This window comes from Lissotriton helveticus, chromosome 1_1, assembly GCF_964261635.1.
Source record: "Lissotriton helveticus chromosome 1_1, aLisHel1.1, whole genome shotgun sequence".
Lineage (NCBI taxonomy): Eukaryota > Metazoa > Chordata > Amphibia > Caudata > Salamandridae > Lissotriton > Lissotriton helveticus.
This window is the reverse complement of record NC_136057.1, coordinates 400,978,786-401,002,871: the sequence shown is the minus strand read 5'-3', so window position 1 is coordinate 401,002,871 and position 24,086 is coordinate 400,978,786. Positions and strand designations below refer to the sequence as shown.

Here is a 24,086-nt window from a genome sequence, read left to right as displayed (position 1 = left end):
CTTCTCCTTTCCTTTCACAGTGCAGGGCAGGCACATTCGACGCCCCACAGGAGGTGGAGCCAGCATTGTGGAAGGCAAGTTCAGTCCGGGAGCACTTTGTTTACAGGACTCCTTGTCTTCTTTCAGTGTTCAGGGCAGACACATCAGCCACTCTCCAGGAGGTGGAGCCAGCATTGTGGGAGGCAGGCACAGCCCTATTCAAGGTTCAGGTGCAACTCCTCCCTCCCATCTAGATGCAGAGCTCTCTATTCACCACTGGATGACTCATCCTGTCTCTTGGACTCCCCCAGGCCTGTCACTCACAAAACCAGACAAAGGAATACACAACCTAGCAGAGGCAGGAATGAATGGTTAAACAAGCAAACACCTACTTTCTAAAAGTGGTATTTGCAAACACAGAATGTTAAAACCAACTTCACTAAAATATGTATTTTATCATTCTGCGTTCAAGCATACTAAACTCGAATTTCTACCATGTTCCCTGAGACAGTTCGGATTATAAACATGTAATAATCTAACAGCCCATTCTGGCCTATGGAGAACAGGTAGCCTTGCAATAGTAAAAAACGAAAATGGCTGTAATTCACTATTAGGACATGCCACACACATCAGAGCTTGTCCTACCTTAAACTTACAATGCACCCTGCCCTTGTGCCTACCAAAGGGGTGACTGATATGAAGAAAAGGGAAGGTTTAGGGACTAGTAAGTGGGTGCGCTTACCCAGTCAGCATGACAGTACCAGACTGCACGCAGGCTCTGCAGTGGCAGTCCTTGGACACATTTTACAAGGCTGCTTCTGTGGGTGGCACAACCAGTGCTGCAGGCCCACCAGCAGCATTTGGATTTACACGCCCTGGGCACACTCAGTGCACTAGACTAGGGTCTGACAAGTAAACCAAATAGCCAAACATGGAACCACTGATTCATACATCAATTTACAATAGGGAGCACTTGCACTGTGGCGCTGGATAGCAGTAGCACAGTGCCCAAAGCATCGAACACCAGCAAAAAAACATGAGGCAACAGCAAAAAAATGGAAGGGAGACCCACGCCAATGGTGCCAGGTCTAACAGTGCCTAAGAGCTAGAGATGGGGAGGCACCTCTTTCTCTGCGTTGGCTGCTGCGTGCTGGAATACCCTTTCCTTGCACCTCTGTGCTACTAAGGATGTTAGTTCTTTTAAGTGCAGCTTAAAAACCTGTATTTTGTATTTTTATATAATTTCTAAAGTGCAAACAATCGCTCCGGAAGGAGCATCCTGGCGCTGAATAAACAGTGTGCATGAATCAGAAAGGTTAGGAGACTATATGAGGGTCATTACATGATCGTCAGGGAGAGAATAAATCCATGTTTTGAGTTGCTTTCTAAATTGGTTTTCCTGAGTTAGGGATCTGAGATGGTTAGGAATTGAATTCCAAGCTTTGGCAGATAAAAAGGATAAAGACTTGCCTCCTTTAATTTTATATTTGAATTTTGACAGCTTAATCAGGTTCTGACCTGAGGATCTTAAGGTCCTTGCCGGATTGTAGTGGGGGAATCGTTTAATAAGGTAGATTGGGCCGATGCAATTGAATGCACGGAAGGATATAATTAAGATTTTAAACAATATTCTTTTGGGGAGTGGCAGCCAATGGAGGGTTTTGAGGGTGGCCGAGGCTGATGATCTCCTGGGTAACTTGAGAACAAGTCTAGCCGCTGCGTGCTGCACGCCTTGGAGCTTTTTGAGGGCGATTTTCTTTTTCACACCTGCCATCAGACCATTGCAGTAATCGAGACGTGCAAGGATTAAGGCCACTGCCACGCCGTTCTTGAATCTATGGGTAGAAAGTCGAAAAACTTTTTCAGTGATTTAATGATATTGAAGCAACTTCCTGCAACATTCCTGACATGCTGGTCAAAGGATAATTCGGCATCAAATAGAACGCCTAGATTCCTCGCTGATACCACTGCTGAAAAACCTGGCTATTTAACTGTGCCTTTGAAATTCATGCTCCTCTCTGTGAGATTAGTTGTTGACGAACCTGTAGAGCTGGGACACTCTATAGAGTAGCCTGCACTTTACAAGTGGAGTTTGATTTGATGGTTGGTGATTAATCTTACAAAGTTGTTGCTTCCTATACGGCACAAGACTGTAGCCATTATCTACCATTATTTTAGGAGCCAAATAAGAGGGCTTCTAGAGACTCGGTGCATGCAAGACAACCCAACTTAAACTGAATACAAACATCAAGAGATAGCCATTGCAAAGATTTCAGAAGAGGGACTAAGGGCCTAATTCACAAAGAAAGTAAAAACAATTCATCTATCTTTGGCTGGACCTAATTTTCGGACTTTCTGGAATTCACAAAGGTTGTAAGAAAACACTTGGAAAGCTTTTTCACAAGCAGGTTTCTAGGCACACTTCTCGACAACTCAGGTGACATTTCCGTAATATCATATTCCTGCTGTGTTGAGATAGATTTCCTGTGTAAACCACCACTTCTTTTTCCTCTGCGGGGAATTTTATTTTTCTCCTCTGGAAAACCATTACGTACTCCCCCACCAAATCTGTGTGGATCCATTCACCACCCTGGGAAGAGAATGATGCCAACCCTTGGCTGGAGTAAAAAAATCTTATGTAATAGGAGGAGTTTAATATCCTCAACACTTACTTGTTTTTTTAGGTATTAACAAACTTCCTGGGCAAACTAAACCTTGGAATGCCCATTTCCCTCTGCTTGAGTGGGATTGTACAGGTGCAGAGAACAGTATGACAAAAAGACAATTTGTAATCTATTAAGACCCCTGGAATAAGCATTAGCAACCAATAGACCACGCCTTTTGGCATTGCCAATGCAGTCCTATAGAGTTTGATACTGCTGTTTTTCAATGTAATAAAAAAACGCTATTATGTATAGACACACATGCACTTGAGCATTCAAGTGTTATGAAGGGGCAGCTGTTTTGTTTTAGTTTACCATTTCAAGATGTCAGATTCATATCCTCTAATTCAGTTAGTTAGTTTGTTTTTTGATGATTTATATTGACATTTCAGTTGTTGCAGGGAACTCACAGTTTGACAGATAATGATGCTGAATCACAGAGATTAGGCAATGTGGCAGGTAGCACACAACATGGTTGAGTGAGTTTGGCAGGATTACATTCCTCGCTGCATCTGCGGTCATTCAGCAGTGAATGGAATATATGGGGTGCTGCACCATCTACTGAGAATTTACAACTTATCTGCAAAACAGCCTGTAGGCAAAAATACACTAACAATTATTGACATGTACTGGGATTTTAGGAGAGAGGAGATAATGCGCCCCATATCAAAACTCCTGATCAGTTAGAAAAGGAAGGAATATAGCTCAGGTTTCCAGGTTCGTTAGTGTGCAATTGGACGACTAGACAAAATCTCCACCCTCAAAAGATATTAAAGTCATGTCAATGAACATTATGGGACGTGCAATTGTAAACTGCACATCATCCGCAAATGTATCCTGGTGCTGAACAAGTGTGTGTGCCTAGTCCTTCCCAGTGTGCATTGAGTAATTAAAAAGCCAGGTATTCAGCTACTTGTGGAACTCAAGAAGAAGCAGAGGCTCTGATATGGAGTGGGTGGTCGTTCCACGCTTAAGAAGCGACTTAAGAGAACGCCAGCCCTCCTGATTTGGGTCTGTTTATGTACATTTATGTATGTTATGTAGGGTGGTTAGTGACAATTTTTCTAGTACTGCTTGAGAGCCATTTGAGGATCTTCCCCTGCTTTGTAAGGGTGTGAAAGCAGGATGCATGAAGCAGCATACATTGACTTGTGCAGTTATGTCGATATGGGGTTGATAATGATTCCAATGTTCATGGAGTGGGTCGGGGTTAGAGTTTGGCAAGCCACCAGCTGGAGTCGAAGTGGCAAGGCTTTCAGATGATCAATACTTATGTGTTGTAGGTGTTGAGCTCGGTAAACAACGTTTACCCCGAAACTTTTGCCCCGCAGGGAATCTCAACGCGGTCTTACAACGACCGCGTTGTGATTCCGCATACCATTACTCCGCAAGTCGGAACAACGACTTGCGGAGGGGGGGTGAATGGTGTTGGATTTAAAATCCAACACCTTCCCTAGTGTCCGCACAGACTAGAGTTGGAATAGTAAATTATACTATTCCAACATCCAGCGCCCCCCCCTCCGCAAATCGTTGTTACGACTTGCGGAGTAATGGTATGCGGAATCACAACGAGGTCGTTGTAACGACCGCGTTGTGATTCCCTGCTGGGAAAAAGGCTGCGGGATAACCACATAGATTCATTGAGCTCTAAATAGTTAGCTTCCATTCAGTGAACGACTTTGGTCTTGCAGGCAGTGACCTTGTTTCTTGGGTTGGGAGTCTAGTCTAAGGGGGAGAGCAAGAGGTACATGTTGTCGAGGTAGGAGAGGATGTTGATGGTAGGACGGTTATGGGTCTGTAGCTGGAAAGCTGCATTAGCAGATGGTGTTTTTGAGCAGGAGCCAAAGGTGGAGTGTTTCAAGTGGTCTGGGAATGCGGTAGGCATTGAGAATGGGTGTCAGTGCTACGCTGATCAACATAAGCCCTTCAGTGAAAAGCATGGTGGGGACAAGTGTCAGAAAGGGCCCCCCTGAGTGGATGGTTTTCATGGTAGCCTGTTGTTTTGACAGTGGTAAAGGCGGACCACAATGTCAGGGTTCGTTCTTCGGATGTGATTGAAAGTTGAGTAGGGACGATATCTGGTCTGGTTGAGGGCTGAACTTATTGAATAAGGTCTTGTAAGGGAATGATATTGATTGAGAAAGCAGGAGGCACCAAGAAATCGTTGATGATAGCCCAGAATTCCTTTCTGCTGTTTGTGCCGGCGTAAGATGCAGTCTCCAAGAGCTGAGCGCCTGGTGTTCTGTATCAGTTGGTGGTAGAGTCTTAGGGCAGATTTAAAGCTGTCTTTATTTGTGGTGTTTTGTCTTGTTCTTTACTGCGTTCTAGTTGCTTGCAGTAGCGTTTTGTCAGCCTGAGTTCATCTATGTACCCGCTGACCTGTGGTTGGGCTGCTGCAGTTGGGTTGCACTTTAGGAGTCAGGGTGTCTGCACATCTAATGATCTAGTCATTGAGGTTTTGGATGGCTTTTGTCAAGAGGCTGGTGTGCTTGGCCTAGTGCACGGAAGACCAATTCTCTACTATGATGCTTTTCCAGCTGCGTCAGATGCATTCAGTGATGGCGGATCTGAGGTGGTGTGGGATGAGTGTGCTGAAACTGACAAAAGCATGGTCTGTCGTAGCTGGCTTGTCAACTATGATGTTCCTGATTGAGGAGAAAATCAGATTAATAGGGGTCACGTGGAGTGGGTGGGTTCAGTAAAATGCTGGGTGAGTATATTTAACAAGGTTTTTTAAGAAGGGCCATATTATTTGCGTTGGTGCAATCTTCTAGGTGAATTTAAGGTCTGTGTGCGTTCTCTAGAAAAATATGACAGGAAACCAGGGTTGTCACTTCCTGTGCAGATGAATGATGGAAAATCATTCTATTTGTTACATGAGACTTTGTTGTGCATTATTGGCATTCAAGATAATAACATGATTATATTGAGTTATGACATTTGTATACAGCTCACAGTGCTTCTAACTAGCTTTACTACCTTGCTCAAAACATGGCATGACTGAGATAATGTGTTTACATATCAACTTTATGCTTAGCCGTGAGGAATTCCCGCAAGAATGTTCTTAAGTGCTAAAACATAACTTCAATTGACAAATTGTGTCCATATTCCACAGAAAGGGTTACGCAGATCAGAACTCTGCTGGTCTCACACTGGCCATGTATATTAGTCGACAAAGGCAGGAAGTTATGTACAGAATGCCCGAGGTAGGTTCATGAGGTATCTTTCTATTTATCTGCATAGCTATCTACCTAGCTATACATCGTAGAGCTGTAGGCATGACCAGACCACAGGATTCTCCATGACTCTGTTATATCCTATTTCCTGATGCAAGTGCTGTGAACCATGCAAGATGGCACAAGCTTGTTGAGACATGTAAGAGCCTTACAGCAATAGAAATATCTGACACTATACGGTATTGAGCAAAAGGTGACAAGTAATTTCTGTTCACATATCCAGTGGCAGCACCTTCATGGAGTGACTGAAGGGTCCTCCTCTGTTGAACAGCTCAAGCCCTACATAGGGGTAGAAAGTCAGCGAGGTTCGGTAGTTAGTGCGGGACTTGTTACACATGAGATGCGTTTGAAAGTTTCGGGGCTATTGGAGATTTCTCTGTAAGTTATCCTCTGGTCCTTTCCCTTTACCCCTCCCCAATTACCTAAACCAGCCCTTGCATTTCATCATTAACAGGAGAAGTAACCATATTATTTGAAATTTTCTATAGTGTATTTACAGTAAATCTGGGGTTTGTAGTCAGTGATTTCAGAAGGCTTTTGATTTTAAAGGGTGCATGTTGATAAGAAGTAGGATAATACTTATTGAGTGGCAGATCATACTTGTCACTTAATAAAAATATTGTAACCTAAACATGGAATGTTCATATAGAGCATTTGAGGTCCTGAAGACTTTCTCTGTGGCATGTGATGCATTTTTCCAATTTATTAAATTTTACTAAACATAAAACACATGTGCAGCTCTTACCTCTCTCCTAATCCGCCCAATTGGTGTTGACCTGCTGCCTCTTCCAGAAGGGGCTGCAAAGCAAAAAAGCATTAAAATGTTTAGTTATTTTACTCCATTACCTGCATAGTTGAACACCATACATGCAAAATTGAACACCGTAATTAAGTTAGAAAGGTTCAAATTGCTTTGTTGATGAGCATACAAGCTCCATATTCAGAATCTAGGCAGCGGGTAATTCAAGATCTGAACACTAAGGGACCTACTCACAAACTGCATTTTGTAATACTTTAATAGAAACAACATGGTTTTACTCAAGTACGACAAAAATTATATTCACAAACCTACACGTTGAGCATAATGCTGTAGTTTTTTATATTTTATTCAACATTTAAAACATATACAAAATTAATTTACATTTTCATGTAACAGAAAAAAATAATTAAGCCTTCATATGTAAGAATCTTTTTATGTTTAATGAACAATTTTACTTTTTCCTACACTTTACTGTAGGAAGAACTCTGCCACTAGGGCGGATATCTCCCTATAGTAAAGTATAGTGAAAATGTAAAAAGTGTATTAAACTTTTTAATGTAAATTAATAATATATATATATATATATATATATATATATATATATGTAAATATACACACATATTATATATATATATACACACATGTATTAAATGGCATTAATGCTTGAATATTTACGTTTAAATTAAATATTTAATGAAATTAAATAAATAAATGTAAGATTTAAAAAAAATACTACCAAAAGTAAAGTTGCTGTTATCTCATATTATGTATTAGAAATTACTCAAGGTTATGTACAGAAATACAGATTGATTTGAAATTAATTAAAAAAATAGTTACATTTAACATTATTTTAATACATCTAATTTTTTGCACATTCAATTTAATTTATATATGTTTTTTTTAAGTCAAACTAAATTATTTTAATTTAACATTAGGTCCCATGAGTCCCTGCCTCAAACATTTTTCTATGTGAGGGTTTGCAGAATCAGTGGTTGGGCATGTGTGGTGCTGTACTTACTACTGCTCCTTTTTGGCCGTAGTAACTTACACTTGGAAATTGTGAATAAACAAAAGTATTGAAGTTATTCAAAAGATTAAGAGTGAACATGAGTTTAACTTTGTGATAGCACCATAAACCTGTCAAGATATATTTACGTTTTACAGTTTCATCAAAAGTTGCTTTTTAAAAAACAATATAAGTGAGAAAACTTACTACAAACACTAAAGATATTTACAAAAAAGAAATGAAACATCTAAAAACATAATGAAAAAAATTCCTATATCTTAAAACAATCAGATAAAAAATGAGCTAGATGTAAGGTTCCTTAGCTAACATAATATTATGCATTTTTTTCTCAAACACCGACAGACGGGCTGAATTGGGGGGATAGGGGGCAAACTAATGCTTACTGATAGAAGTGCCTACAGGAACTAGTATCTTTTTCCATGTTTGGCTTTCAGCTACCATATACTTAAATACCTCCCCAGGTTACAGATAATCTATACCTTACATTAGAACTGATGGCATTTTGAACCCAAAAGCAGGCTAACAAGTCATAGCTAATTCTACAAAAGAGTTTATTCAGTTCATTATCAATTGCTAAAGCACGAGTTAACAGATTAGATCTATGAAGAACATGCAGCCTATCAGTGCTTCACAATTCAGGAAAGTAGTATCCATTTTTGATTTTGAATAGGTAAGCCTCACAGACCCACGATTGTCAAGCTTATAACGTACCAGACAATCAAAGCTGGACAGAAAAGCTCAGACATCAAAAAAACATCAGAAATTAATTACTAACCCCTTGTAAGAATAACAGCGCACATGTTCCTACTCTTCTTGAGGAACGTATTTTAGTGGATGATGTAACCAGAGGTGCTACTTCTCATTCAGGGGAGCGTGCTAATAAATGTGTGCAAAAACCATGCTGTAATTTTTAGGTCTTGTCCTACTAAACAGTACAAGCTACCTGGGTGTGAAAAACATTTTCTGGGCGTACTAAAATCTTTCAGTGGGCTTACACCACGCCTATTGCTTAATGCTGGTTGGCATTATTGTCATTCTCAGTTGCTTGCTTCTTATTTGATTGCTTAACTTCCTCTTTTTGTGTTTGTCTCTCCCCAGGAGCATAACCTCTTTACCATCCTTATGACTGTATGACTAGTAGCCTTCCACTGCTCACTTTCAAAGAACAACTTTTTTCATCGTTTTTCAGCACTCCATGGATTGCATGTCTTATCTTGCTTTCTCCCGAATGGCTGCTTCCTCCACTCAAATCCCCTTCTCCCCACTTCACTCTCCCTTCCTCCCCAGCCTGTCCCCTTCTACTCCCACCACTCCCATTTCAATTTTCATTTTAAGAAAGTCTGCAAACCTTACTATCAATTTTAAATCAGACATTCTTGTAGAGCGATTTTCTGTATACATGAATATTTCAAATTTTTACATATGTAATACATTGACAAATTCAGCTATCAGCACCGATTAGGCATTTTATTACTGCACATCAGGATACACATACGACTAAAAATATTAGCCAGGAATATGTACTGTACTAGTGGAATTGTAGAAGAATTTGCACAAATATTTATATATATATATATATATATATAAATAATACACATTTGTATAGCGCACAATCACCCGTTAGGGTCTCTAGGCGCTGGGGGGCCGTCGGGAAGATTAAGCAAGCTATTGCCCAGAGTCACATGGTGCTGGGCTGACCTGCCGCCGGGGATCGAACCCTGATCCCCAGTCGCCCTGGCCGCGGCGCTATATATATATATATATATATATATATATATATATATATATATATATATATATATATTTATATTAATTTTAAAGAAGGTGCAGGGCACAGGGCTGAATTTTGTTTTGGGCAAATCTAAATGAAATTCTGGGGGGAAAAAACCAAAAAAAAACATTTGGATGGAAACCAAAGTCCACATCCTCCTCCTTTCCACTCTAAACGGATATGCCATTCCCACTCCATCAGAGAGCAGAGTGAGTTATATGGCTGAAATTTGACACTCTCACCTTTTAAATGCAGAAACAAATGGTCCACGGATGGTGAGCAACAGGCAGTAACTGTTGCTCAGATGATCAATGGACTATAATTTAAAGCCACTTCTCCCTCGTCACCTCTTAACTGCCATGAATGCTTTTTCGGGCATTGGTCATTTGTGACTCTCACAGCCATACTTCATCAAAATATAGTTATGCTACTCTTCGTATAATGCCACCTATACTATTCTTTCCTGGCATAACATCTTTTGAACACCCTGCTTTAGGGTTTCCTACATGAAATTAGAAAGAGCATTTTTCACTGATTTACATTAAAACCAAATCACCTCTGACAGCTGCAGCAGAGCTCTGTAGATCTTTGTCATTTAAGCATGCTCACCTTGGCAGCAGGTCATCGTGGTCTGATCCCATAGGCCTGTAATCGGCTGTTCTTTGCAATCTGTCAAACCATGTTCTTCCCTTCCCCGGCCAAGACTTCAAGAAGTCTGAGGTGACAAAAGGCTGGTTTCAGCGCCCTGTGTACATGCTTGAAGTAGGCACTTTTGGAGTGCAAGTGGGGCAAGCACAGCTCCACCCCGCCATCCTGGCAGGATGGTTCTCATCCCCACTTAGTCCCCTTTGTGTCACCGTCTGGAGGAAATACATTCACTAACAGTCATGTGAACCTGGACAGTGGCAGAAGGTACAAATGGTAAGGACAAGAAAATGCCGACTATCCAAAACTGGGCTATTTAGCATTGTGACTTTAACATTAAAAAGGATTTTTAATTACAATTCATTTGAGTCCAAACAGCATCTCTCTACCTGCTCCCAGCCCACAGTTAGCACTTATTAAATGTTATCAGGTACCCCAGTGTTGATCTTTGGGAAATAGAGGCCTTAGAGTTAAAAAAAAAATTTTTATGAGTTTCTCACTACCAGGACATATACAGCTGTAACCCATATGTCCTACTTTTTAATAACAATGCACCCTATCCTATGAGCTTTTTGAGCTTTCCTTAGGGGTCACTTTACCTTATTAAAAATGGAGATTTCAGCCTTGTAAAATTAATAATTTCCAAGGATGAAATGGCAGCTTAAAACTGCACTAAATGCTGCTGTGACAGCCCTGAGGCAAGTTTTAAAGGGTTACATTAATGGGTGGTGTGATGATGTGACTTGGTTCTATGAGGAATGTTCCAGCATAGAGCCAAGTCAGGGGAATGTTCCTTGGGGGAATCTCGTGAATGTTCTAAGCCAGGCAGTTATTCCTGTTAGATGCTGGATGAGGTTGTTTAATAAAGACCTCTTACTTCAACTTAACTATTACTGGTATCTTCTTTATTACACTGGCGACGATCGGTGGTGTGGTGAACCGAAGTTTGAAATGGTCTACAACTTCAACAACAAGGACATTTCGGAGAATAAGGAAGATTTAAGAAAAGTACCTCATGGAGAAAATCAGCTTGGAGTGTAGCTGGCACGCCAAAAAGCGGGAAGCGGAGATTTACGATTGAAGTCTGAGGGTTAGATCGCTGAGGAAGAGGCGCTTCGAGGATAGCGTTTGTACAGATCATTCGGCTGATGTGTCTCAAGGTGGAACGCATAAACGCCGGTCTGCATTCCACTGCCGTGAGTTTGGGAAAACAAGCAGAACTCACCATAGATAGATACCTGTATGCTGGAAAGTGTGCCCAATTGCCGAAAGCAAAGAACCAAATGTGTGTGTTACGCAATGTGGCGGCCATCGTGAGTATGAAAAACGGAGCAACGGAAAATTGAATATTTTCATAAAGGAAGGTCGGATTTAAACATAACGTCACATGAGGGCAATTTATAACACGCAGCACGCATATTAAGGCTGGTAAAGTGAAGGAAAGAAGAAAGACTAATCAGTGGAAAGCGTCGAAAGCATAATTAAGACACTGCTGTTTGGAGTCAAAAGGAAAAAAGGAGAAGCTGTTTAAAGAAGAAAAAAACGCTGTACAACATGGAAATGGAAAGAAGAGGGTATCATTAGTGAAGTATTATAAAATTACAAACGAGTGGAAATTTGTGGATAAAAATAATTTTGTGCTTTGTGTGACAAGTACATAAAATTTGAATTTGTTGAGTGTAATAAGTTAAACACTACACGCTAAATGAAAAGTGATGTCACTGTGATTCATGAAATGCGTTGATAATGGGGACACTCAGTGTGATGTAGTAAAGTTTGGTGAACAATATTATTTAAGATAAGAAAAGTACTATTATAACATCATACTGTAGTGAAGATAGGTAGAAAGGGTCTGTGAATATGCAGAATGTTACATCGCCACCTTTTTTTCTTTCTGATCCAGGTGATCCACCGATTAGGTGGGAGAAGTGGAAGAAAATGTTTGAAAAATACGCAAGGGTTTGTGGCACGAATCTAAGTGTGGAAAGGAAGCATGCTCTCTTGATGCATTGCATAGGAGGGGAAGGGCAGGAAGTGCTAGAAAATTTACCTACATTAAGTCAGGCTAAACAAAGGGGACTTAATGAGTACGAAATTTGTATAAAACAGTTCGACTTACATTTTCTGCCAAAAGTAAGCACTATAATGGAGAGATATTATTTTGGACTGAGAGAGCAGGGAAAGGAAGAAACGGTTGAACAGTTTGTAACAGTCTTAAGAAAATTAGCTTCTAGCTGTAAGTTTGGTGAGTTAACAGAAGAGAGGATTCGAGATCAATTTGTATTGAGATGTACCAATGACAAAATAAGAGAAGAACTTTGGATGAAAGATGAACCACCTTTGGATGAAGTGATGATTATTGCTAAGCGGGTAGAACACATGGTTAAGTGTGTGGGAGAGTTGAGCAAAGCTAGAAAGAATATGAGCAGTAACGAAAAGATAGAAGAAGTACAAGTTCAAGAAGTGAAAAATCTAGGAGAAAAAGAAGAAAGATTCTATAGATACCAAAGCTGGCGTTAGTGATAGTCAAGCAGGGAAAACGGTGTTAGAAAAGAAAAGTGGGAGTACTTTTCAGGGCAATTGCTACAGATGTGGAAGATTGGGACATATGGCTAATGATAAAAATTGTCCAATTTTGAAAGTTGTCTGCAATGTGTGTGGGAAGAAAGGTCATTTAGGCAAGAATTGTCGACTAAGATTTAAAAGAGACACCAGAGTTGAAACTAAAGAAGTTACTTTTGAAATTAATGATGACATCATAGAACATCCATCTGGCTGGGTTAGTGTAGGTGGAGTTAAGATTAAGATGAAGTTTGATTCTTTTTCACACTTAACTTTTATTTCTAAAGAAGATGATTTAAAATATTTTAAAGGAAAATTTGAGTTAAAGAAATCAGATGTGAGACCAACAGGTTATGGAAAAAACCCAATAAAAATGTTAGGTTACTTCATAGAGAATATAGATTACAATGAGAGATATGTTGTAGGAAATATTTATGTTGCGGAAAAAGGAGATAGCTTAATAAGCTGGTCACATCAAGCAAATTTGGGTGTGGGGCTCAATCCGAATGCAGATCCATCAATTCAAGTGCAAGCTGTGGAAGATGATAGTAAAGAAGTGGTGAGAAACTTTAAAGATTTGTTTAGTGAAAATCTAGGATGTTTGAGAGGTTACAAACACAAAATCAAGTTGAAAAGTGGTGTGATGCCTGTTGCAGCAAAAGTTAGGCGTGTGCCAATTTGCATGCAAGATGCTGTAAAGAATGGGGGGCTTGGCCGAACAGCCACGATGGCGGACGGCTTTCGCTAGTGCTCCGAGCCCGGCCGGGCTTAATCCGTCCCTGCACTGACTTATCGGGGACATCGACTCCTAAAAACACTTGCAGCTGCTGCGGGGCTCTGCCCGGAGTCCGGGAACCTGTGCAGCGGAAAGAAGACACACCGACAGAGACAATTCTAGGCCGCGCCGAGACTCGTGGCGCAGGCCCGTGAAGCCGGGAGGTGGAGTGCGCGGCTGATCCGGCGGTGGCCCCGGGAGCACTAGGACCCGATGAGAGACGGCGCCCGGGATTGCGGGAGCACCCGGTAAGAGGCAGAGCCGATCGGCGAACCTCCAGCGGACATCATTGCCTGAGTCAGAACCGGCTGCAGGGAAGCGAGGAGGGCTGGGAAGAGGGTGCCGAGACCCGAATGCCCGCCGCGGATCGCCGGACGGAGCGGGCCAGCCATTTTGCGACGCCTCACTAGAGAGGAGAAGGAAAGATAGGTGAGCCCTTTGTGCTACTGGGGGCCCCGGACATCCCTGCACCCTGCCTTCGAAACCCCCCCCCTGAAGACATTGTGATCGGCGGGCTGGAGGAGGGGCCGAGCCCCGATGCGGCGCACTGTAGGGGACGGGGGCTGCCTCTGAAGACGACCCTGGCGCTGCGTGGGCCCTGAACCTAGGAGGCATCAACACCGGAGGGGGAGCTCCTCACTGAGAGGGCCCAGACACAGGCCCGGGCCCCGAGGGGGCTAGCTGCGTTGGGACCAGAGCCCCACGACAGGCCGGCCCTTCCCCCACCTGGGAGCTGAGAGCAGGGACACTTGAGGCACCACCGTGGGGGACAGGGACGCACCCCGTAGCCGGAGGAGCCCGGAGGGCCGACACCAGGAAAAGGCAGTGCTGGCCCCAGGCAAACCACAGTGAGGCGGCTGTAGCCATACTATACGGACTGGGGGTCACGGCACACGACGACCCTAGCGGTACAGAGTCTTGGACAATAGGGCTTTTGCTTGGACATGATTGGCTGACTCCTGGACCCCCTGTTAAGCGCCCGGTACTCGGAGGGACACTGCTCCTCAAATCATACATTGAGAGACACCTAGAGGGCTCGACTAAGGACAATTGGTTTAGCGCACCATGGTTCGGAAGGGGCAGAGAAATGTGGAGGGACCGGGAGAGCCGGCGGGATCCGGCCCGCCGAACGGAGCGGGAGCGTGTGGTGGAGGACCTGGCGGAGAGGGTCAGTCAGGGCAAGGTAATACACAAACTGACAAGCTGGACCTCATTCTCCAAGAGATCCGGGACTCCCGACAAGCGTTGGAGCACCAATAATTGGGGACCCTCACTAGTGATCTGTCCCTCTTAAAAGCGGACCATGGCAAGTTGGAAGACAGGGTCAAGGACCAGGTGCTGACGCTCACGGACATTACACCCAAGGTGGCGGACCATGGTAGATCTATTCGGGACATCCAAGGGCAGATGGCCGCACTAATGGACCGGGTCGAGGATGCGGAAGGCCGCAACCGAAGAAATAACATACGAGTGATCAGTCTGCCGGAACGATGTGAGGAACCGCGAGCTGCGGAGTTCATGGAACAATGGTTCAGAGACCACGTGGCGCCGGACGGACTCTCTCCGTACTTCTGTGTGGAACGCGCGCACAGGATCCCGACGGGTCAGCCCCACCCGGGGCGCCCGCCCCGCAATCTCATAGTCCGCGTCCTTAACTACCGGGACAGAGACACCCTACTGAGAAAAGCTCGAGAGAAATCCACCATCCACTTCGAGAACCGGAGAATATCGCTCTATCCAGACTATACGAATATGGTGCAGAAACAGAGGGCCTCCTATATGGAGGTGAAGAAGAAACTGAGAGGCGCACAACTGAAATATGCCTTGCTCTTTCCTGCCCGCCTAAAAATTATCCACGGGAAGAAGTCCCATTTTTTCGAGAGCCCAACGGACGCTGAAGAATGGCTGGAGGTAATGGGCCTGGACGGTAGCCAAGAGTCATCCCAGGAGGCGGAGGCGAGAGCACTGGAGGAGGACTCGAGGGGTAGCCGCCGCTCCCCGACTGGATCCAGGACCGGAAACACTGAGCGCGGCCCGTCAAGGAATCATCAGAGGGACGGACAACGGGAGGCCATCTCGCTCGCCGGCACCTTCAGGGAGGACCCAGCGAAGATAACCTCGGAATCAGAAGACACCACCGGTCACTCAGACTCAGACACCAGCGTGCTGATCTTTCCTACCATCACGCCTAGAGCTGCAGATGATCTCAGACAGCTGATCTGTCGGGCGTTACACTGGGCGGACTACTCTACAGCAGTTGCGACGAGTTGAATATGACGTATGAAAGTATCCTTTTTTGTTATGCCTAGACCCCAGGGGTCGGACCTCGAAGGAGCAGTGATGAAGGCGGGAGGAGGGTATGAGGACAGGGTGAAAAGATGGGAACTCACTCCCCCCAGAACGCTCCAAGCCCTCTGGAACAGGTTCTGCACTGTGGGACCCCGGGGTGCGGCTCATGGCCGCTGACTGTCCATTCTGAAAACCCCGTCCGTGAACACATGATGCTTACATTGAATGCCCGCCGGGCCACCGTTGAGCCGGTGGAGACCACAACTGATAACGAAATGACTGTATGTGTGCTGAACCCACCCCCCCAAGGCGAATGTACATACATTTGGCTTTATATGTTGTCATTGTTAGCGTTGGGCCCAGCTACGTTATATGGCTGTGCCAAGTTGGGTTTAGAACCGTTAATAATCTTCATAGGTGCACACTCCTGTCTTCAGCTCCCCAAGGTTCTCGGAATAGGACCAACCCCAGGACCGATTTCATCACACACAGACCATGGCTGACCGAATAGGCACATATAAGGTAGTCACCTGGAACGTGCGAGGGTTGGGTCCACGCCTACCTCCTTCGACAGCATACACAAATCGCCTTCCTGCAGGAAACACACCTCACGGTATCCGAGGCTCAGAAGCTACGGAAAAAGTTGAGAGGGGCTATCTACACAACATCCTACTCTGCATTTTCCAGAGGGGCCACTATCTGGGTGCGACACGGAACACCATTTACTGCTATAGAAAAGAAAGTGGACGGTCAGGGCAGGTACATCCCGGTGAAAGGGGCACTAGACGGCAAGATGATAGTCTTGGGAAGCATATATGCTCCGAATTACGATCAGGATCTATTCCTACAGAGGTTCGGGAGGGCACTATCCCCATGGGCGGACATTCCCTGGATGCTTGGAGGGGACTGGAATGCTGTGCTGGACTTGGCCCTGGATAGATCACACCCGCCCCTACAGGCGGCCGGAGCGACTAAGCTCACAGACACGTTTAGAGCGTGGGTAGACGGCTGGAGACTCAGGGACGTATGGCGGGAGGCACACCCTACCCATAAAGAATACTCCTACTCCCCTGTACACGACTTGCACACGCGCATAGACCGCTTCCTATGCTCTCATGCACTGATCCCACTGATGAGCGCCCCAGAATACCTAGCAAAGACCTTCTCGGACCATAGGCCCCTCAACTGCACTATCTCCTGGGGTACGGTCCCGACTCCAGTTCCCACGTGGCGACTCAACCCCCAACACTTGGAAGACGGCCCATTTAAGACAGCCCTCTCGGAGGCCCTGACACGGTATTGGGAGATTAACTGGGACACAGCCTTCTGTAACCTAGTAGTCTGGGATGCAATGAAGGTGGTAGTGAGAGGAGAGGCGATTGGGAAATTAGTAGGCGCCAGACAGGAGATCCACCAAACCCTCTGTGCGGTAGAGGACCGCTTAGCGGAACTTGAACAGAGAGCAGTGGACGACCCGGGGAGGAAGCAGGCTTTGCAGACACAACACATATTACACGCTGAGACGTTAGAAACGCTGCGTAATATAGACTATAAGGCCTACTTGCAACGGCAACACACAGAGGCGGATCGCTCAGGGGCGCTGCTTGCCCGCATCACGAGAGATAGGCCGGACACCCCAGTCATTACCCAAATACGTAACCCAGTGGGCGACCTAGTGGACACACAATGGGTATAAACAGGGCGTTTCATGATCACTTACGGGCCTTGTATGCCCGATCCGGACCGGATGATCCTAAACCCATAAACGAGTTCACGCGGGAGCTCCCCTTTCCCCATCTGACAGCAGAGGTACAATATGCTATAAAAGGCCCAATCACCCAACACGAAATACGCACCGCAATTAAATACCTTAACAGAAACAAAACCCCGGGCATGGACGGACTCCCGGTGGAGTTTTATTCTACCTATGCCGACATACTAGTACCGATCCTGGAACGAATTTATAAGGAGGCCTTCGAGAAAGGTCACTTACCACAGTCGACCATGTAGGCTGTGGTGATATCTATCCCTAAGCCGGACAGGGACACCCTAGAGCTCACGAACTACAGACCACTGTCCATGTTGGCCACGGAATATAAAATACTGAGTAAAGCCATTGCCCTCCGGATCCAGCCCCATTTGACCACACTTATACACTACGACCAGTGCGGTTTCCTCCCAGGGCGCAGCACTTCCCTCAACACGAGACGTCTGCACGCAGTTATAGTATAGTAAAGACTTAAAGGAGTGTGACCCATATACCTGATTAGGACTGGGTAAGGAAGGTATATTCACAAAACAATGTCCCAATAGGTGAAAATAATACAGTCAATTAATCAAGCATGCGTATTGCATTGCTAGCAAGGAGAAAGGAGAACACTCAATTTGTTTAAAGACAAGATATTAAATCATTTTATTTTATAATTTACATTCATGGTCGGTACTATACAGTTAAGTGCAGCACTGCATAAATTCAATTAGATGACAACCATATAGGACTTGGTGCTCTAGAAAAAGTGACTGTGGTGATGGTGGCGACGCAAGTGCAATAGTGAACAGCATGGACGGCGCACTGTGAATCAGATGCAAATAATCTACAGTGAGTGGCTCAAAATGTGACAGAGTGATATCACAGATTAAAACGATTTATTTCCATTGTATAAACCACATTAGAAGAGTACGCCTATTAATAAGCTGGAGAGTCGACGGCGTTTCGATCCACGTCAGTCAGGATCGTCATCAGGACAAGGTTGTCCGATTTGGGGAGTGCTGCAAGGGAACGAGAGTGTGTCAGGAAGGGGAACGTAGTGTGAGGGGGGGGGGGCACTACGGGAAAAGAGAACAATTATTACCTGGGGAGTACCGTAGTTGGAAGCGACCGAGGATGGTCATCAGAGTTAATTTTGAGCCTGCGTGAGGGCACTGTAATTGAAACCGAGGGTACAGGTGAAATAATATTCATAGACTGAACAGGCATGAAAAAATTACTGAGTTTGTAAGAATCAATCGCTACTAACCGGCAGGGAGCACCAGGCGGCCGTGTTCGGTTCGCCGGTAGCCGGCACGAGTCCTATGGGGAAGATAGAACGGAGCGGTCAATGTAGTAAATGTCCCCTTTGTTAGATTGGAGGGGGGGGGGGCGTGGGGATAGAGAGCTATGAAACCATTACCTTAGTGATCTTCGTGCCGTGCTGCACGAAGATCACGAAGGTAATGGTTTCATAGCTCTCTATCCCCACGCCGCACCACCCCCCTCCAATCTAACAAAGCGGACATTTACTACATTGACCGCTCCGTTCTATCTTCCCCATAGGACTCGTGCCGGCTACCGGCGAACCGAACACGGCCGCCTGGTGCTCCCTGCCGGTTAGTAGCGATTGATTCTTACAAACTCAGTAATTTTTTCATGTCTGTTCAGTCTATGAATATTATTTCACCTGTACCCTCGGTTTCAATTACAGTGCCCTCACGCAGGCTCAAAATTAACTCTGATGACCATCCTCGGTCGCTTCCAACTACGGTACTCCCCAGGTAATAATTGTTCTCTTTTCCCGTAGTGCCCCCCCCCCCCTCACACTACGCTCCCCTTCCTGACACACTCTCGTTCCCTTGCAGCACTCCCCAAATCGGACAACCTTGTCCTGATGACGATCCTGACTGACGTGGATCGAAACGCCGTCGACTCTCCAGCTTATTAATAAGCGTACTCTTCTAATGTGGTTCATACAATGGAAATAAATCTTTTTAATCTGTGATATCACTCTGTCACATAATTTTGAGCCACTCACTGTAGATTATTTGCACCTGATTCACAGTGCGCCGTCCATGCTGTTCACTATTGCACTTGCGTCGCCACCATCACCACAGTCACTTTTTCTAGAGCACCAAGTCCTATATGGTTGTCATCTAATTGAATTTATGCAGTGCTGCACTTAACTGTATAGTACCGACCATGAATGTAAATTATAAAATAAGATGATTTAATATCTTATCTTTAAACAAATTGAGTGTTCTCCTTTCTCCTTGCTAGCAATGCGATACGCATGCTTGATTAATTGACTATTATTTTCACCTATTGGGACATTGTTTTGTGTATATGCACGCAGTTATGGCGGCGACGCTGGCGCGTGCGGGCTGTCTCGCGTTGGACCTAAAGCAGGCGTTTGACTTGCTCTCTTGGCCTTTTATGTTTGAGGCCCTGCAACGATTCGGGTTCCCGGACCCACTGATACGATGGATTAGGCTGTTGTATACCGGCCCCACTGCTAGGGCGAGCACGGGACGCCACATGTCAGATGAGTACCCAGTTTACCGGAGCACCAGACAGGGTTGCCCCCTGTCCCCACTGTTATTCGTGTTGGCATTGGAACCACTAGCCATAGCCCTACGCCAACACGCGGAGGAGAGGGGGATAATGCTGGCGGGATCGGCTCATCTTCTTTCAATCTATGCAGACAATATGCTGCTGTACCTCCGAGATCTGGAGGCTGACCACACAACACTATGTGACGTTTTCCGCCGCTTTGAAACAGCTTCAGGACTGGCTATCAACTCGGACAAATCAACGGGGGTTTTACTTCCATGAGGGACCTCGCCCGCCCTCTCTGCCATTTGGCAACTATATACTCCCGGTAGCCCACGCTAGCTTTAAATACCTGGGTATATACGTATACCGGAAACCGGAGGACCAACTAGAGGGCAATATTTCTAGGGCTATTAATGGTCTCCGGGGTAGCGTCGGATTTTGGACCTCGCTCCCGTTGTCAGTTATAGGCCGTGTAGCGATAGCAAAGATGGTCATGCTACCACGCCTGCTATACTATTTTGTGAACCTGCCCATATGCGTACCGCGCCGTATCTTTGAGTCCCTGAAATCTCTATTGATTACCCTGATCTGGGGGTCGGGCAGACGGCGGGTTAGCCTACGGAAATTACAACTCAGTACCTCACAGGGAGGACTGGGAGCTCCTGACTTCCAAGGTTACTTTTATGCAAGCCAACTTCAATGGCAGGAGATAGGATGGACGGTGGGCCACCTAGACCGAGGGGAATTACATGCCCTACTGTTACCCAAAAGTAAAATTCCGCGAGAGTGCTACCCACTGTTACGCGTTGCCCTCCTATGCTGGAAGAAGGCTTTGGCTTATACGTCCACCACATTACCATACCCAGACAACGTGCCACTGCTCGGTATCCCGACACCACAGGGAAGACTCACTAGACAGGCCCTTAGGGACTGGATGGCAAATGGAATCGAAGAGGTGGGCAGCTTCTTCGGTGACGACATACTGCTAGATCAACGCACTTTCGTGCAGGTGACCGGGATCTCGGACAGACACTATCTACTACACGCCACGATCTCTCACTACATTAAGATGACCTGGGCGCCTCAATGCACCCGCCCAAAACAACATGAACTAGTACATCTAATGCACTACATGGGGACCGGTGGACATTTGGTACGGTGGCTGTATACCGGAATCAGGGCCCAGGCCGCAATATCCCTGGACACCCTAAGAGAGCTCTGGTCCCGAGACACTGGGGGGACCTCACGAACACGACCTGGCGGGTGGCCCTGGAACACCCGAAGAGGGTCTCCAGAAACATGAAATTTAAATACATTCAGGCCATGATCCTCCATAGGGCATACCTCACTCCGAAGAGACTACACAAGATGTCCCCCCGTGCCTCCCACCAGTGCCCGCGATGCAGCACGGAGGAGGCGGACTTCCTCCATATGCTATGGTCATGCCCGAGATTGCGAGAGTATTAGTGTGAGGTGTGCCAGACGCTGCGAGAGGTAACACAGATTCAGGTAAAGGACAGTGCACTGTACTGCCTGATTGGAGCCAGGCCTTGACCCAGGACGTTGAAGCCCAAACGGAAACTTGTAGACTTGGCCCTACTCATAGAGATTAGGAACATCACAATGCAATGGAAATCCCCGAGAGCGCCTAGGGTGGAGACATGGCGAGTGGAAGTAGTGAAGTGGGGCAGAGCGGAGGGGGCCGCCCTTCGAAGGGAGGAAGAGGAGGGGAGGTGGAAAATCCCGTTGGCACTGGACTGGGAGACTATGCTCCTAGCATTGGAGGGTATTGACCAGCCCCAGTCTCAGGACAACTGAGCAAACTGTGGCCTGGAGGTACTATGATAGCACGAGAAAGGCACTGTGATGTGTGGGGATTGGTTGAGAATAGTTTCATTGCAAATCCTGGTAGAGAAGGAACAGCGCTGGGGAGCGTAGACCGAATAGACAGGAGGATTTAAGCACCAAAGTTGGATGGGTGGGGGTGGGACAGTTGGGGAGGGAGAGGGGTGGGGGGGACAATCTCTGAAGTTCACCGAGGCTACTGGCACTGAGAGCGATACTAAATCTCACACACGAATGGATATAGCTCTGATATTCAAGCACAAGTTGGGAGAAAAATGAAAACTGATGTAGGACATGTTTATGGTACATGTATGTTACGCTAGAAATGTACATTCACGAATAAAGTTTAAAAAAAAAAAAAAGGCTATATAAAGAAAACTTATTTTTATTAAAAAATAAATAAAAAAGAAAAGATGCTGTAAAGAATGAATTTGATAGACTACTTAAAACTGGGGTGATTGAAGAAGTAGAAGCGACTGAATGGTTGGCCCCCATTGTTGTTGCGAGAAAACCCAATAATGAGATTCGTCTCTGTGTTGACCTTCGAGCTTTGAATAAGGAGGTAATTGTAGATAAATTTCCTCTTCCAAACATTGAAGAGTTAGTTGCAACATTAGACGGTGCGTGTTACTTTACGACGTTAGATATGGCTTCGGCATATCATCAGGTTCAATTGTCAGTTGAATCACAAGAGTTGACAGCTTTCATAACTCCTTTCGGTTCATACAAATTTAAAAGAATGCAGTTTGGCTTAATTTCTGCAGCCTCAGTGTTTCAGCGTATTATGAATGACTTGTTTAAGGATGTAAATGGAGTGAAATGTTATCAGGATGATGTGCTAATTTGTGGGAGTACAAAGGAAGAACATGATTGTAGATTGAAGTGTGTACTAAGGAAAATGTTAAAGGCAGGACTATCTCTTAGACGGGACAAATGTAAGTTTGGAGTGACGGTCCTGGTTTTGGTGTAAGGCCCAAAGAAGATTTGGTAAAAACAATTGAACAACTAAAGGAACCTGGTTCAAAGGAGGAACTCTCGTCCTTTTTGGGCATGGCTGAATTTTACAATAAATTCATTAAGAACTTTGCTGACAAAACTGAGAAATTAAGAAGCTTGATGTGTAGGAAATGTGAGTTTGTGTGGACTGATGAGTGCAATAAAGAATTCGTACAAATTAAAAAAGAACTCAAACTTGCACCGAATCTGCAAACATTTAGACCTGGTGAACCAACTTTCATAGTAACAAATGCAAATTGTAAAGGGCTTGATGCTTTGTTGTTTCAGGTTAGGGATGGTGGTGAAAATCTCATTGCTTGTGCATCTAGGTGTTTGAAAGGTGCTGAACTAAATTACTCTGTAATAGAGAAAGAAGCGCTTGCCATTTTCTGGGCGATTAATAAGTTTAGAAAATTTGTTTGGGGTTGTCCATTTGTAGTGAGGTCAGACCACAAACCTTTAAGAGAAATATTGGAAAAGAAAGGTCTTGACGCTGTTTCTGCTAGAATTAGGAGATGGGTAATTGCCCTTCAGGAATTTGATTTTAAGTTTGAATATATTCCTGATAGTACTATTGTTTCTGCTGATTGTTTGTCGCGTTTAGTGAATTCTGTGGAGGATTTGGAAAATGATGAGGATGTTGGTGAAGGAGATGAGGAGAGTGAAGTCAGAGTTTGTGAAGTCACTTTGGTGCGATAAAAGAGGATGAGTGGGAGGAGGAATTGGCTAAGGATAGTGAATTGGTTGAAGTCATGAATAATGTTTCTAAGAATACTAATGGGAAATTAGCAAAACCTTGGTCGATAATTTCTCATGAACTGGCAGTGTTGAATGGGATTTTAGCAAGAGGAACTAAATTAATTCATCCAGTGAGTTTGAGAAACAATATTATCAAAATGGCTCATGTTGGTCATATGGGCATTTCAAAAACAAAGGAGCGAATTAGGCAAGATTTTTGGTGGCCTGGACTAGGTTTGATGGTGGAGAGAGCTGTTCGTGACTGTGTGGCGTGCCAAATAAGTGACAAGGTACTCAAACCGAGGTGTTCACCAATGGTTTGCAGAAAATTACCTTTGTGTCCTTGGGATGAAGTTGCAATAGATATTGTTGGTCCATTACATGGTGAGCAAAATACTCCTTATCTTTTGGTGTTGATGGATCTATATTCTCGGTGGGTAGAAGTTAGTGCTGTGAGAGAGGTTACCTCTCGTTGTGTGATATCATTTCTTGAT

At 44.8% G+C, this 24,086-nt stretch overlaps 1 protein-coding gene across 1 annotated transcript in view; it reads right to left on the bottom strand.

Moving 5' to 3' along the window:
* The window catches only part of MRPS35 (mitochondrial ribosomal protein S35), a 303,716-nt gene that overhangs the window by 234,918 nt on the left and 44,712 nt on the right, over positions 1-24,086 (bottom strand). Inside the window, exon 2 of the mRNA XM_078673752.1 lies at positions 6,624-6,676. Coding sequence (XP_078529878.1) covers positions 6,624-6,676 — 53 coding nt within the window. The remainder of the gene's footprint in view (positions 1-6,623; positions 6,677-24,086) is intronic.